Consider the following 15,523-nt stretch of genomic DNA (forward strand, 5'->3'; position numbering starts at 1 on the left):
TGTACATAGAGTAGAACAGTAATACCTTGTTTTTGTAAGAACAGTTTTGGTTTTATTTTGAAATGTTATTTGCCGGAAGTGACCCATCGTCTTGTAACGGTTTCGGCAAATGACTGATGGAGTCACTTCAGGCGGAGCCTCAGCGATGATTCACGGCAAAGTTACCCGAGAGTAGGGAGGCTGTCGGCAGGCAGGCGTCTATGTTCGTCGGGGAGAACATGCTGTCTCTGTGCCTGATCTGGGGTAAGTTTTATTTATTTTACTGAACCAGAAAAAGAAACGTAAAAAAGTTAGACTCGGATAACCTTTCGGCTAATGGAGCCTTTTAGCTAAAATGTTCTAAATAGTATTCTGTAGCAAAAGGTTAAGAATTTTAAGTAAAATAAAGTTTTGAATACCAGGTAAAAAGTTCTGAAATACACATTGGGCATTAGTTTTAGGTTGTTATGCGTCATTTTTTAAAATGTTTTCACTTGTGCTAAACATATGTTGGCAGTAGATAAAGATAAGCAACACAACACTTAAAGTTTTTTCCCATTTAATGTATCGATAATTTTACTACTTTTTAAACTATTTAAATATGCATCATAAAACATTACAAACTTATATGAAAATACTCGCTTTTATTTTAATTTTGGTGAGAACAAAACAGCTCCACCTCAAGCAGGTTATCGCGGCGCAGTTTTAGCTGTAAAAGGTTGCTTTTCTGTGCAGCATAAACAGATGATATTGTAACTAACTACTTCGTTCAATTTAGCTATCATTTCCCCCGTTTATAAAGATTTTTGGCTTCCTGGACGTCTATAGTCCCTTGAGTCTTAACTAACTCATTAAAAACAGTTTTATCCTGAGGTATGTTATGAGCAGGCTGTCAACAATACAAGCAAATGTTCAGCAACTTCTACAAAAGAGCATTTTGGGCTATTTTTCCTACTAAAAGTCTAGAATTTACATGTTCCTCTGCAAAACGGAATTCATCAAATTTTAGAAAGTCTTAGCATCTTTTTTTTTCTCAACAGTTGCAAGGCAACAATTTAACTTCTCTTTTTACCATGACTACATAATAACTGAAAACCACCCAAACAGAAAACTAAGCTCTTATTTCTGGTTTAATACTCTACTAGATAAAAAAAAAATTCTGAGGCTTTGACCTTCCAGTACACATTAATTTTTTTTTTTATTATTATTTCACAACTATTATAAACTAAGAAAAAGAACAACATTGAGTGTTTTTTTTTCATTGCTGATATTGAGCAATCATTTCTAGCATGGCGTCGCTTGTAGTGGCTGCATGTTGGAACAGATCTGTTGTCTGATTTGTTCTTTTTCCCAGACTTTTTTTTTTTTTGGTTGAGTCATTCCATGTTCGTACAATTATTCCCAATAGTTTTGGATGCTGTGCAGCTGTACAAATTTTTGCTCTTACTTCTTTGCTTTAGTACAGTTGTTATAACCGTTGTAACAATGTATTGTTTTTACACCTGGGAGCAGCAGCTGATTAGCATCTCAAAAGCTCAAGTAATATCTGAACTATGACCCCCCAAAACGCAAGGAGGCTACCTGGATACAGCGCAGAACCAAAGAGAGGAGAGAGAAGGAGGAAGTTCAAGCCATCAATCATAATGAATGAGGATCATATTTCCTATTCTGATGTCTCACTGCTTGGCTTTCTAACCAGGCAGAGACTTAAAGAGAAGCAACAAAAGCAAATGAGGTGGATTAGCAGTGCTCGTCAACAACAGACAGTATCATCCAGGACATAATATTGTGGAATGTTGTCTCTGCTGCCCAGAAATTGAGCTGTCAGTCTTCAGTCATAAGACTCTGAAGATACTTCATTCATATGAGTTATGATAACATTTTAATTTCCCTTTGGGATAAATAAAGTATTTTTGAATTTAATTTAATTAAAGCAGGACTTTACTGTTTTTATAACAAAGACAAAAAAAGAAAATTAGCTGCTAAAAATTTGTTGGCAAAAAAAAATGAATTGGCAAACATTACTAGAACAGTAGGTAATTTCTAGTATTATATTAATGAAAAGTTAAGTGCAAGGAAAAGGTGAAATGTTCCTGACTAATTGCTGAGTGCAAATTCTGGTCGGTATCCAGATCTACTTTTCAACAGGTTAGCACATCTGAAATAAAACATGATTTATTGGTCTAACTATGTGTTTCCATTAGCTGTTAGGCAAATCCATCAAAACTGAATACAATAACGCAGTGGTCCCCAAGCTACGGCTCGCGGGCCGGATTAGGCCCGCCGCCACATTTCATATATTGTATTTTCCGGTTTATATGTGGATTTTTCTTCAACCACCAGGGGGCTCTTTAGCAGGAGGTGTGTCCTGTAAACTGTGGGTGTTTTGTTTTGCATGGCGCATTGCTGCCATCTGTTGGACTTTTAGGGAACTGCTTGACTTTCATGTTCAGTACGGTTGTTTGCTAGCGGTAGAGCAGATGAACACACATGTTGGTTATGAACGCCGCATTCCAGGTTTCTCTCAATGAAATATATACTAGTCAGTCCCAGTGACCGTTTCACTAACGGTTTTTGCCCATGTGCTTTCTGGGTAAAAATCAATCGAGAAATGCTTATCCCCCCCCCGGCCCCCCACCCCAACAATTTCCGACAGTGCAGGTGATAAACGTGTAACACTTATTCTGTTACAAACAGACTCCGGCCCCCCACCAGAGAAGGGAAAAGTTATGTGGCCCTCACAGGAAAAAGTTTGGGGACCCCTGCAATAACGTCTTGAATTATTTCTCTCTGGGTTTAAATTCATAAAATCTAAACATTTTGCCTTTTTAAGTATTGAAACACAAACTTTTTCCATGCCGTTCTGATGTACTGAGACGCAGCGGCCTGCATTTGTGGTTTCCAGGTTTTGTCTTGCACGGCTCAGGGCAGCTGTCTCACGTCCAGCAGTACGAAGTGGTCCGGCCTCAGAGACGTCACGAGAGACGGGCCAGGAGCCTTCAGGACAACCAGGTGAGATCGCCTCACCTGTTCATCAGTCTGCTGTTGGAACTGGGAAATATTTCTCTGTCATATGTAGGGATTTCTGGTCTTGTTTTTGTCACATTTGTTTACCCATGGCTGCCAGGTTCAAGTACAGTCACACCCCTCTGGTGATTTCTGTCCTTCCATTAGAACAGGAAAACCTTCAAAGAGCAACGCTTTGGTCGCATCCTGATCAGATTCTTGAGACTAGTTCGAGCTTAGGTGATGTAAATTAAGAGCTTTATCATTCAGCTGAGTTCTTCCTTCATCACAGCAGACCATCCAAATTTATGTAGATAATGTCCCAGTCTACTAGCACTGCAACTAACAATTATATCAATTAATCTGTTCATTATTCTGACGATTAATCAATAAATCCAATAAAAACTGGCGCATTCCTCAGATTTTAAATGACCACTTAAGCATTTTCTATGCAATATTAGAAATACTTTGAAAGATGCGACAGATAAATTACCTTGTAAAATAAAAATAAAAATTACGCATTTTGTTGCCTGTGAATTTGAACCAGATAAAACTAAAACTGCCACTTGAGGAGTTTTGAATAAAACATATTTACAGACAAACAGGCTTTTATCTTAAACGCAAAATGTGTAATGTATATTTTGTAAAGTCTTGGCCTGTTTTATTGCTCTGAATATGCTTCTTTTTTTTTTTCTTAGCAAAGGACCTTTTTTTTGACTCTGTATAATCCAGTTAACGATTAATCAATTATTAAATTAGTTGATTATTTCCATAATCAATCCATCACAATTAACCTGATTAGTTATTTCAGCCCTGCTCAGATCCGTCATCTATCCATCTCTTGCTCCATTCATCACTCATAGACAACATAATTTAATCTGAAACTAAAAATATGTGAGGCAACTGCAAAGTCAGTCAGTGACCTTTGGCTTAAGATGCCCCCTGTACAAAGCCTGGTTATGGACAACCCAGCAGATACGGGTCAGATCAGGCTGTTCAAAACACGCCACTCCAGTTTGACTCCAGTCATTACCCAAATGGACGCATAAGTCCCCTGAAAAAGCAAGAGCATCCTCAGATGACACCAGTCTGATACTCAGAAGAGGGACGGGTTCCCCAGACTGCCGCTTGGCGCTCTGGCAGAGCAGAACCTCAAAGCCACAAAGACACGACTCTCTGTCTCGCTCGCTGGGAAAGACCCCGGTACAGAATCACCCGGAGGCTTTAATAAACTGTGAGATCCAGGATGTAAAGAATCCGGCGAGATCTGATAAAGAATCATATGATGTCGTAAAAGTAAAATTGTTGACTCCACGAACGGTTTAACAGGCTCCTTGAATACACTGAATCCATTTTTTTGTAGCAAAGCTGTTGAAAATCAGTCAATACATCACCAACAAAGTGATCACATTCATAGATCTATTCATCTTCAGTGAGAGGGAAAAAAAGCAAACAAAAAAACATCCCCAGTACTCAATTTAGCATTTAAATGGCTACAGTCATATGGGTGATTTTACGTAACTTAAAAATCTCTTCAGTAATCCATGATTATACCTTCTGCAGCTTTATCCTGGCGCGGTTCAGTATGACCTGATGATCGAAGGCAGGAACCACTCTGTTCATCTGGAAAAGAACAGGCAAATATCAGATTCCCACTAAAGCGTCTCAGCTTGCACCGCTGCTAAAATGACAAGCGGATCTTTCATTCTGTTTACAGGAATCTTATTGGTGAAAGCTACACTGAAACATTTTACTCAGAAGATGGAAAAAGGGTGACGACATCACCAAATGAGGTACAACCTATTTATGGTCATTTTAGAGAGTATTATTTTAGTGTAGATTTTCAGTGTAGATTTTCCATATCATATCAGTTAACGCCTCGAGAAGTTTCCTGAGTTGCGCAATTCTGATCTCTTGTGCAAATATGCAAAATGCTTGTCTATAAATATTAGTACTGGACCTCAGATTGTCCTCAAGTGACCCATCGTAATAAAAATGCAGCCTTCCAAACATGCAACTCAGGATTTTATGGATGTGGAAAACAAAGAGGCTCTTTGTTAATGATGTTTCCTTGCAGGAACACTGCTTCTACCACGGACATGTTCAAGGTGAGGCCGACTCGTCGGTCAGCGTGGGAATCTGTTCGGGCATCAGGTGAAGCACATTCTCACGACCTGGCTCTTCCTGGTTGCATTTCGTCTCTTACTCAAAGCTGAAAATTACCGAGAGTGCTTTAGAAATGTGTTTATTCATATTTTGTCATCTTCTCTAGTTTCATTGTTGTTGTTGTTGTTTTTTTAAAATATCTTGTTGTATTTAGTTCTGCAAATATCTTATGTGTCACTTTTTAGCATCAGATTTTTTTTTCTTGCCTTTATGTGGACAGTTTGTCCAAAAGGCATGTTTACATTTCTAATTCCTGCTGCTGTTTCCTGTGTTGGCGCCAGCGGCTTTCTGAGAGTCCGGCGGCAGGTTTACTTGATCGAGCCTCTGGGACAGACTGCGGACGAAGAGCACGCCGTCTACAGATGGGAGCACCTGAAGGCGCCCGGGGCCGGCTTCTCTTCTAACGCCTCAGTGTTGTTTGATCGGGACCAGAACCAGGAGCCGAACCCTCAGCCAGAAGGCCTCTTCAGATCCAGATCATGGGTTCGTCTTTTGCTCCCTGGAATTGGAAATGTAGCAACTGGTTTGCTAGAGGCTGGTTTGATTTACCTTTTAAAATTTGAAACGATATACAGTATGTTATAGGGAGATCTGATAATGTATGATGGCGGATGATTTTCTTTCTGGTTTATCTTTTCCAAACAAACCCCGTTTGAGTGTTTTTCTCACTGCTTCGTCCTGAACTTTTAACGTTTACGGTGCAGGCTGTAGATGGAGCCTACACTAAGAGTTTTTGCACTTTCTCTAAGTATCGCAGAGTCTTTCTAAAACACATTGTCTTGTTTTTGTTTCTCAATATGAAGCAATTTAAAATATGAAACTTTTTTTTGTTCAGAGAACAAAATCGCCACCAGGGCCTCAGAAGTTTGTGGAGCTGTACGTTGTGGTGGACAGCACCGAGGTGAGCATGTTGATTAAAGACACCGTCTTGTTGCAACTCGTGTTTTATGAGCGGACGGATGCCAAGAGTAATAAACGAAGCATGCTGGAGAAAATGAATCCACAATCTGCCTTGTGTGTCTGTGGGTTGATTGCATCACAAAGCAGAAGAAAACAGCTGGTTAATTGGCTTTAGTAAGGAAAGAAATGTGTCATAAACGCAAGAAAAAAGGAAAACTCAACAGGATAGATACGAATGGATGTACTCAGAAGAACTCTGCTAAGTAGTGTGATGTCTTTTGTGATGTGAAAATTGATTTAATCACATTTTAATAACCAAGTACCAAAACCAATAGAAAGGCTGACCATGAAATATTGTCCCATAGGTAACAAACTATATGTTTAGGAAATTTGTTGGGTTTTACAGAAAAGTTTGGCTCCTAGCTTTAAGTCTGTACGTCTTTAGGAAAACAAATCGTGACAATATTTTTTTTCCCCCTCCTTTTGCAGGTCAAACAGTATCGAGATGATACCCGGTCGCGTATTCTCGGTGTTGTGAATCACATCGATAAGGTATGTTTGTTTCCAGCTGTTTGAAACGTAATCGTTTCTGTCCGTTTCTGAACGTTTGCTCTGCTCCGCCTGCAGCTGTACCGCTCCGTCAACATCCGCATCATGCTGGTGGGCTTGGAGATTTGGCCCTACAAAGATCTCGTCGTCGTGGACGGAGACCCGGACAGAACTCTGGAGAACTTGATGGTGTGGCGCCAGGCCGACCTCTTGAAGAGAGCGCAGCATGATAACGTCCAGCTTGTGACGTGAGGGCCGCCGGGGGGAGCAAATACTGCAGACGTTTAAATCTTTGACTCGCAGTTTGAGCTAATGTCAGCCTCTGGTTTTCCACAGGGGCAAAGACTTTTCTGACGACACAGTCGGACTGGCTAATAAGTTCGCCATGTGCACTGTGAACTCTGGGGGAGTCAATCAGGTGGGTGTGACAGCAGAAGCAAATCGGCAGCATTTTGTTTTTACGTTTGAAAGCATCAAATCTCCATCTCTGCCGTAGGATCACCATAGTAACCCGCTTGGCCTCGCCTCCACCATTGCTCACGAGATGGGGCATAGCTTCGGCATGTCCCACGATGCTGCGGGGTGTGTGTGTGGTCCAGCTTACAGCAACAACTGTGTAATGACTGAAAAGCTCAAGTAAGAGCAAATGATGTTAAAACTCTTTTATCAGCTTATTTCTTGATTTCTTGACGTTTAAAGCCTTAGCTAACTCTCCTGTGTTCGCCTCCCGCTCAGTGTTGGAGGCCACGGCTTCCCAGACTTTTTCAGCGACTGTAGCATCCAGCAACTCGCTCAGTTCATGGAGCGCGCTCAGCCCAGCTGCCTGGACCCACCAGGCCGCATCAGCACCATCGCATTGGGCCCCCGCTGCGGTAATGGCCTGCTGGACCGTGGAGAGGAGTGTGACTGTGGCACAGCAGAGGTAAAAACCTTCAACTCTGAGGTTACGGCTGATATTCTTAATGAAAGAGGGAAATGATGACAGGAATCCATTCGTCTTCAGTTTGACTGTCCTGACAGAAATCCCATGTCTTTTTAGTCAGCTCCATACCGACATGTGAGTTATTTAACGTAAATAACTCACAAAAACTCACAAGAAGTTTATCTATGTAGCACCTTTCAACAGTTCAAAGTGCTTTATGTTATAAAAAACACAATACAGTCACCAATTATGTAGCAAGCAATAAACATTAGATTTAGTCAAATGCCGTCGATGAAATCATCAAGTAAATATACATTAAATAGTTTCATCATTGAAGCTCAGTGTTTTGAAGCCTTGAAAGAAGCATTTTGAATGTTTTTATCCTATAAATTTCTGATGGTTGCATATTTGCGTTTTCTTCCTAGGAATGCATCAATCCCTGCTGCGACGCCTCAACGTGTCGCCTGACTGAGGGATCTCAATGCGCTCATGGAGAATGCTGCGAAAGCTGTCAGGTGCTGAACTTCTCTGTGCATTTACGGATTCTAAACGCTTAAAAACAGAACGTCAACTTTGAGCTCGCAAAAAAAAAACAAAAACAAGATTAAACGCACAATGCAGTTTTCAAATCGTGACTTAATCCATCTGTCGGCGGCAACGAGTGTTTCACATCGCTGAGGAGGAATCTTTATCCAATCTTCTTTAGAGGCGTTTTTTTTTTTTTGGTTAATATTTTTTATGTTTTTATCGATCCGGCATGTTTTGCAACCCACAGCTGAAGGTGTCTGGCAGCATCTGCCGGACAGCTGCCGGTGCATGTGACCTCCCTGAATACTGCAGCGGTGACTCAGCGGATTGTCCTGAAGACAGCTTCGAGATGAACGGCAAGCCTTGTTACAGCCAGGCGCCGGGCTACTGCTACGATGGCCAGTGTCCCACAAGAGCGAAGCACTGCTGGAGGCTGTTTGGAGAAGGTATTTCTGTATTTTCCATTGAGAAATACCGTTTACTTTATTGCCAAATTGTCGAAATCATATAGCTCTTTTGGTTTCATTTCGCAGGAGCTAAAGAGGGCCCGGATTTTTGTTTTGACCTGAATAAACGGGGCCAGGAAGGCGCCAACTGTGGGAGGGATGGACAGAGCTTCATTAAGTGTTCCCCTCAGTACGCATCGTTTCAAATCGGTTCACCGCCTGCAGGTGCCAGGAGTGTGACTAAATCCTGAAGAGGTTTTGGATTAACTTAGCCGTCTTTATCATTGCAGGGACCGGAAGTGCGGGTCCATGTTTTGTGTTGGAGGGGAGGAGCCAATCACAGGTAAACACGCAGTCTTCAACGTGTTGGGTGCGGCGTGTCGGGTTCTCGTCGAGGTGGACAGAGCCAGAAACTTTGACATGGTGCCGAATGGAACCACGTGTGGAGACAATAAGGTAAAAAAAAAAAAAAAACAGAAAAAACTCAGGAAGGAGACACTTTATGCAAATGATCTTGACTTGTTTTGCTGAAACGTGTGTTTGCAGGTTTGCCTCAGCAGCAAATGTGTGGACGTCTCAGTTTTCGGTAGAAGAGAGGACTGTGCAAAGAAATGCAACAGCAACGGGGTACGTCTCGTAGCGTCTCTGTAATCCAGTTATGCTTTTGCTCATGTCAGGTGGACGTATAGGCCTTTCCCAGCCATTAAGTAAATTACAATGACTAACGATAAAACTAAATGAAAAGTGGTTCATTTAGTTTTATGAACCAGTTTTCATAAAACTTGTTCATAAAACAGTTTTATGAACTGTTGGAAAGTTTGGAAACCGTCTTCAGATGTTTTTTAAAACTTCATTTCTAGGTATGTAACCACAAGCATGAATGCCACTGTAACCCTGGGTGGGCGCCGCCGCACTGTGACATCAAATATGCAGACATACCTAAAGGTGAACTTTCACATTTCTGCCACTTTTTGACCAGACCCATGCTCATATTTTGTCGTCCTGCAGCCACAAACCTCAATGAGTTTTACATAGATTTATATGAAAGACCAACTAAAAGTAGTTAATGATTGTAGAAAAACAATATACATCAACAGAGAGTCTGTGAAGAATGTTGTTTAATACTTGGAGAGAGAGAAATAAATGACATCAGAGTGTATTTTCTTTTTCCGGCCTGCAGGTCAGACTGTGATGATAGCTGGGGTGTGTGCAGGGATCTCGACCCTGCTGGTCGTCGCTCTGGTGATTGCAGGACTGATGTGCTGCAAGAAGAGCAACATAAGGAACAGACACATGTATAAGAGGTAGATCGTCTCCTCTGTGAACATTCGGTTGTTACCCTCCCTGCTGACTGAATCTCGCTTTCACAGGAAGAAACAGTCACCTCCTGGTAAACCGAACCCCGTGTTCCAGGAAAAAGCCGTCAGAGACAGACCCGAGATCAGCCAGCCCACTCTGATGGAGTCCACCTCCTCTCGGGTCTGCAGCCCTCTGGTTGTTGCCATGACTCCCTGCAGACCTTCTCCACAGGTGCGCTCGTGTTTATCCGCATAATAAAAAGTATATTTCTTTAACCCAAAGTAACCGACTCCTTGTTGTTCTCCAGCCTCCTCCCAAACGCTCTTCAGTTTCCTGCACCTCAGAGACCGACCCGGTGAGCCTGCTGCTGGTTTTAATCTTTCTGAGAGATTTAATGCATAATTCAGACTCAGGATCGCATTTGGAATCAGCAGCTGAAGCCTTAGATCTCATCCGGAGTTCAAAAGACGATGTAAATAAAAGATGGTGGCTATCTGTGTCCAGAGAGGAGAGAGAGATGTTGTGTCTATTGGACAGGACGGTGACGGCACACTGTCATTCTCTCTACCGTTATCTTAACAAAAACCTTTAAGCACTTCATTTAAAAGGCTTCAAAAATGCTCCGACATCACATAACCTAAAATAATATGTTAATACTGGGAAACACATTGTAGCGCAAGATAAAGTTATCATTTCTCCTCTCTGTTCTGATAAGTTGGCGCCTTACAAACAAAATGTTTTAGTTCTCTTGCTTTGTCGACTTAGTGCTGTCTTTTGAACATCATAAAGCTAAAAACAACTTATTGCATTTTAGCAACGTCTTAGGTTCAATATGTATTTTCTTGAGCATCTATATTTATTAAAAGTGAGACAAAAAAACAAACAAAACTAAAGTGTTTTTCTTTTACTCTTCACCACAGATGAAACCCGTACCTCCATCCAAACCTTTATCTCTGAATAAACCGCAGGTGAGTCTGTTTGAAGTTCAGCTGCGTCTCGGTGAACGTCCAACTGCTGCTGCTCAGATCCTCCGTCTGCCGCGACGTCGCAGCGAATCATTCAAGGCAAACTTTCCTCCGTTTCCTCCCTCTGTGGGAGGAAACAGAGTAATTACAGGAAACGTGTTAGTGTTGCGTTTAGCTGCCCACGCAAAAACCTGAGGACTGATTTACTTTAAAATAGAAAAGTTGGAAGTCCAGAAGTGACTGCAGCTACTCCCACAGCAGCTTCTTGTACGTTTTTACATTAAATCAGATTTTTTAAAAAAAACACACAATAAAAAACCAAAGAAAGCAACAAAAACCTCTGAAGTATTTTCATATTCTGTCACATAATTGGATGGAGAACATATTTAAACACCAGTAAAGAGTTTTCTTTCAGTATTTCAGTGCATTGATCTTCACCCATCTTCCATGTCACTGATCAAGAAAAGCATCCCTCAGCATGATGCTGCCACCACCAGGTGGTGTTCGGGGTCAAGCACAGTCTGATCAGATGAGTGAGGGAATGAATACTTTATACTTTTAATTTATTAGAGGTTCACAGTCTGACATGAAACCTGAGCATTGTGGAAGAAGTGCTTCTGTTTGTCCGTTTAGTCTATTTGAGATTTTAGGTGAATTTTTGGATGTGAGCAACACAATTAAACTCCTTTTATTGTAATTTACCTGATGTAGTTTCCTTTTTATAGGTCTGTCAAAGTAAAAGCAATTACACTTCACGGTTTGGTTCTCTCTAACATAAAGTGTTTCACTTAAAGGCACTTCAGACGCAAGAGAAACTGGTTCAGATAGTTTTTAACTGGCACAAGAAGCTAATTAAAATCTCTATTTTGATTTTCAGAATCAAGGAACCAAACCACGTCCTCCAGCCGTACCTCCGGTCAAACCCTCCCCTCCTCGGGTTGCCAGATTCAAGCCTCCTCCTCCGCCGCAGGCGAAGCCTCACTTCATCAGACCTGCGTGACGTTCTGGTCAGTCTGATGGGTTGAAAACACACGCGGCCCACCGATGATGGAGAAGCTAAAGTTCAAATAACTTTTAACAACTCAAGGCTAACAGTTGCACAGCTGCTGTACAACTGTGATGTTTTTACTCTGTTTGCAAAGAACAAAAAAACTCTTTTCTACATTTTTACATTAAATACCAACATGCACTTTGATTTTTTTATTTTGATTTTTTGTATTTATTTCACATTAGTGTAGTTGTAAGAAATGTAGTAAATTTATTTATGTTCCCTTTAGGGTTCATTTTTATAAAAGTATATGGCCTTTTTTTATTTTTACTTTTATTCTGAAGGCCTCTTATTCTTACTATGTGTCTCTTTGGACGCTGCTGTCAGATCAGATGAAAACTTTAACTATAACCTGCTTTTCTAATGTCTCTAAATAACAGAGACTCGGGGCAGGCGGGTCTCATTGAATATTTTCAAAACCTCTAAATAAAACCTCTACATAAAGGTGTCCTGGTCAGATGCCTGATCAGCAGCAGTTCTGCTCCCACTCGCTCCCCGGTCCTCCTGACCTCGTCTCTACGGCCGAGTCCACCGCTCTACAGATCGGACTGGTTTTTTATCTGGACTCTGGCGTCTTCCAACCTTGACCCATATCTCTTAAGACGAGGGTCAGAACGCAGACTGGTTTATCAAGCGCTGCTTTTTGATTAAACTCTTATTCACCTTGACGGCGCCAATCCACCCGTTCATCTCCTGCTCATTTAAACGACTCCTCCGCTTGAGACAAAGTCTGACTCAGAAAGTCTAATTCTGAAAGATTCGACGCCACAAACGTAAAACCTCAATAATGGCTTCCAATTAAAAACAAAAATTCTTTTTTTTTTATACCCTCTTTCTTTTGTTTTACTTTCATAAATTAATGTCCAGTCTGTGAACTTCACTCAAAGCCAGTCTACATGTTTTCTACGTTTTGTACTTGAAAGCTGATGAATGGTACCTGTGTATGGGAGGCTTTACACGGCTCAGATGAGCCTTGTGTCTTTAATGTTTTGCTTCTCTGCGACTTTTGACTTATATTTAAAGCACTGCTGTCTCCACGGCAACAGCCAGAGGACACGTGAAGTCATAACTTTGCTACCAAAACACCAAATATGTTTAGTTTTTTCTTTGTAGTCTGTAAAATAAATGACAGATTGAATGTGAAAACCTTTTTTTGTTGTTGTTGGCAACAAATAAAGTGCACTTAAGTTCACTTGAAAATTGTGCAATTTTTCCTACGAAGTAAACATTCACACTTTAGGTGAAACAGTTGTTGCAAGATGTTTATTACACAACCTGGCAGTCTTCTTTTAGCCACAAACGGCATCAGTTTCAGTTAACAGACTGTGAGTTTAGAGAGGCGTTAGAGAGGAAGCCAATGATCTCACTTTATTTTATTTACATCAAGATTAGAATAAGCGGCTGCAGGATTTTGGTAAAAATTGTAAGATGAATCTGCTCTGAAGCACTGCAAAGACTCGGAACAAAGGAGAAATAGACGACCGAGGTCACTGATGGTCGTTTTAGTGATTCATGAGAAACAGCTGCCTTCGTTCTGAGACGTATAAAAAACGCCAAAAAACGCCAAAGGGGAGTTCCTTCGCTTTAGGGAAGGTCATTACTAATAATAAAGAAAATAAAGGCACCATAGCATAAAAACACAGATCAATAAAAATGTGAAGGAGAAAGGAGGAGACCAGGTTTTAGATTACTGCTCATGACTTCATTCTTTTTAACCAGTTTTATAAAGTTATTAAACAGACCGTGAATCTGTATAAAACTTTGTAATAATCATAAGCTTATAGATGCAGGAACCTCTTTAGATTTCCTTACACTTGTGAGGAAAGTTTATTTGTGGATAACATTTAGCATAAATATTAAAATCATAATTAAATAAAATTACATGAAAAAAGCTGAACAAAGACATAAAAATGAAGTCGCATTTATTTTTACAGTATTGTTGGAATAATTGTGATCGCACTGATTTAAACATTTCTGAGCTTTTCCCCCCCTTTACATTTAGAAGGTTCTGCGTTTGAGTCCCAACGTGGGATCTTTCCGTATCAGTGTGGAATATTTATTATTTTTTTACCATAACACGTTGAACACCCTGTCATAAATACGGGCTCCTCTCCAGTTACAATCTGCTCTAGCTTTAATTAAAGTCCAATAATTGTGAAAAAGTTCTCCTATTTTCGTCTACATTAAATCTGCCTCCCCTCTAAAGAACTTCTCACTCATTTTCTCCCTCTACAGCAGAAAAAAAAGAAAAGAAAGCTTTCCACTATGGGAACTTAAAATAAAAATTTAACTGTCCCTTTGAATCGTCTAGGGGTCATATAAAGTTATTATTTGAGTAAATGTAACAACAAAAAAGAAACTCGGGTTCGTAGCTCTGGTAAGACCATGAAAATGCCGATTCATGGCGACTCACAAGCCACGCAGGTGGGAAAACAGCTCACAGTGGAGGCAGCTGCTTATTAGAGACACATTCTGCAGGAGATTTAGGATCACAGTATTTCTCAGAGGAGTCGATGGCCTTGACTGAACCGAGCAGCTGACTGTTCCGGTTTGAAAGTGTGAAGCCCAGAAAACAAAAAAGGTTAACTCTGCCCTCTGCTGGACAGAAACTGATAGAACAACTAAAAGTTCAATATTTGTCTCCGACTATAACACGGTTTATGTGAATCTTAATCTTAAGAATCTGGAGTTTCATATCGCTTTCGCAGAATATAGGGATAAGTAAACAGGATATATATCCTTTCGCAGACTATAGGGATAAATAAAATAAATAAATATAACAGGATAATATATATATATATATATATATATATATATATATATATATATATATATATATCGCAGACTATAGGGATAAATGAAACAAGATCGTGAAGAATCCATGAAGCTAGACAACGCTCCAATGGGCACATCCATCCGTCCGTCCGTGTGTGTGTGTGTGCGTGTGTGTGTGTGTGTATGTATATATATATATATATATATATATATATATATATATATATATATATATATATATATATATATATATATATATATATATATATATATATATATATAGACAACGCCTATCTATCTGTCTGTCTTTGTCTTTGTCATTGTCTTTGGTCTTTGGTCTTTGTTCTTGGTCTTTGTCTTTGGTTTTGGTCTTTGTTCTTGTTCTTTGGTCTTTGTTCATGGTCTTTGGTCTTTGTTCATGGTCTTTGGTCTTTGTCTTTGGTCTTGGTCTTTGGTCTTTGTCTTTGGTCTTTGTCTTTGGTCTGTGTTTTTGGTCTTGGTCTTGGTCTTTGGTCTTATTCTTTGTTCGTGTTCTTTGTTCTTTGTCTTTGGTCTTTGTCTTTGGTCTTGTTCTTTGGTCTTTGTTCTTTGGTCTTTGTCTTTGGTCTTGTTCTTTGGTCTTGTTCTTTGGTCTTTGTCTTTGGTCTTGGTCTTTGGTCTTTGGTCTTTGTCTTGGTCTTTGGTCTTGGTCTTGGTCCTTTGGTCTTGTTCTTTGGTCTTTGTTCTTGTTCTTTGGTCTTTGTTCTTTGGTCTTGTTCTTTGGTCTTTGTTCTTTGGGGTTTGGTCTTGTTCTTTGTCTTTGGCCTTGGTCTTGGTCTTTGTCCTTTGGTCTTGTTCTTTGGTCTTTGTTCTTGTTCTTTGGTCTTTGTCTTTGGTCTTTGTTCTTTGTTCTTTGTTCTTTGGTTTTGGTCTTGGTCTTGGTCTTTGTCTTTGGTCTTTG

At 40.3% G+C, this 15,523-nt stretch overlaps 1 protein-coding gene across 1 annotated transcript; it reads left to right on the forward strand.

Annotated features, from left to right (window-relative positions):
- Positions 1–85: 85 nt before the first annotated feature.
- Positions 86–13,000, forward strand: LOC103481751 (zinc metalloproteinase-disintegrin-like protein H4 subunit A). The gene is made up of 23 exons (XM_008437476.3): positions 86–243; positions 2,885–2,991; positions 4,549–4,622; positions 4,703–4,778; positions 5,063–5,139; positions 5,433–5,634; positions 5,987–6,052; positions 6,541–6,603; positions 6,679–6,848; positions 6,937–7,018; positions 7,097–7,236; positions 7,336–7,522; positions 7,948–8,037; positions 8,298–8,496; positions 8,584–8,686; positions 8,787–8,952; positions 9,043–9,123; positions 9,357–9,441; positions 9,677–9,800; positions 9,867–10,026; positions 10,103–10,150; positions 10,716–10,763; positions 11,638–13,000. The coding sequence occupies exons 1-23, from the start codon at positions 201–203 to the stop codon at positions 11,758–11,760; spliced, it is 2,514 nt and encodes an 837-aa protein (XP_008435698.1). The 5' UTR covers positions 86–200; the 3' UTR covers positions 11,761–13,000.
- Positions 13,001–15,523: the final 2,523 nt, after the last annotated feature.

Source organism: Poecilia reticulata, chromosome 19 (genome assembly GCF_904066995.2).
Source record: "Poecilia reticulata chromosome 19, P_reticulata-male-v2, whole genome shotgun sequence".
NCBI classification, from domain to species: Eukaryota; Metazoa; Chordata; class Actinopteri; order Cyprinodontiformes; family Poeciliidae; genus Poecilia; species Poecilia reticulata.

Coding starts and splice junctions, on each gene's coding strand:
- LOC103481751 (XM_008437476.3), top strand. CDS start 201: ATGTTCGTCGGGGAGAACATGCTGTCTCTGTGCCTGATCTGGG. Junction 2,992..4,548: donor GGAGCCTTCAGGACAACCAG/GTGAGATCGCCT, acceptor TACCTTCTGCAG/CTTTATCCTGGCGCGGTTCA. Junction 10,151..10,715: donor GCACCTCAGAGACCGACCCG/GTGAGCCTGCTG, acceptor TCTTCACCACAG/ATGAAACCCGTACCTCCATC.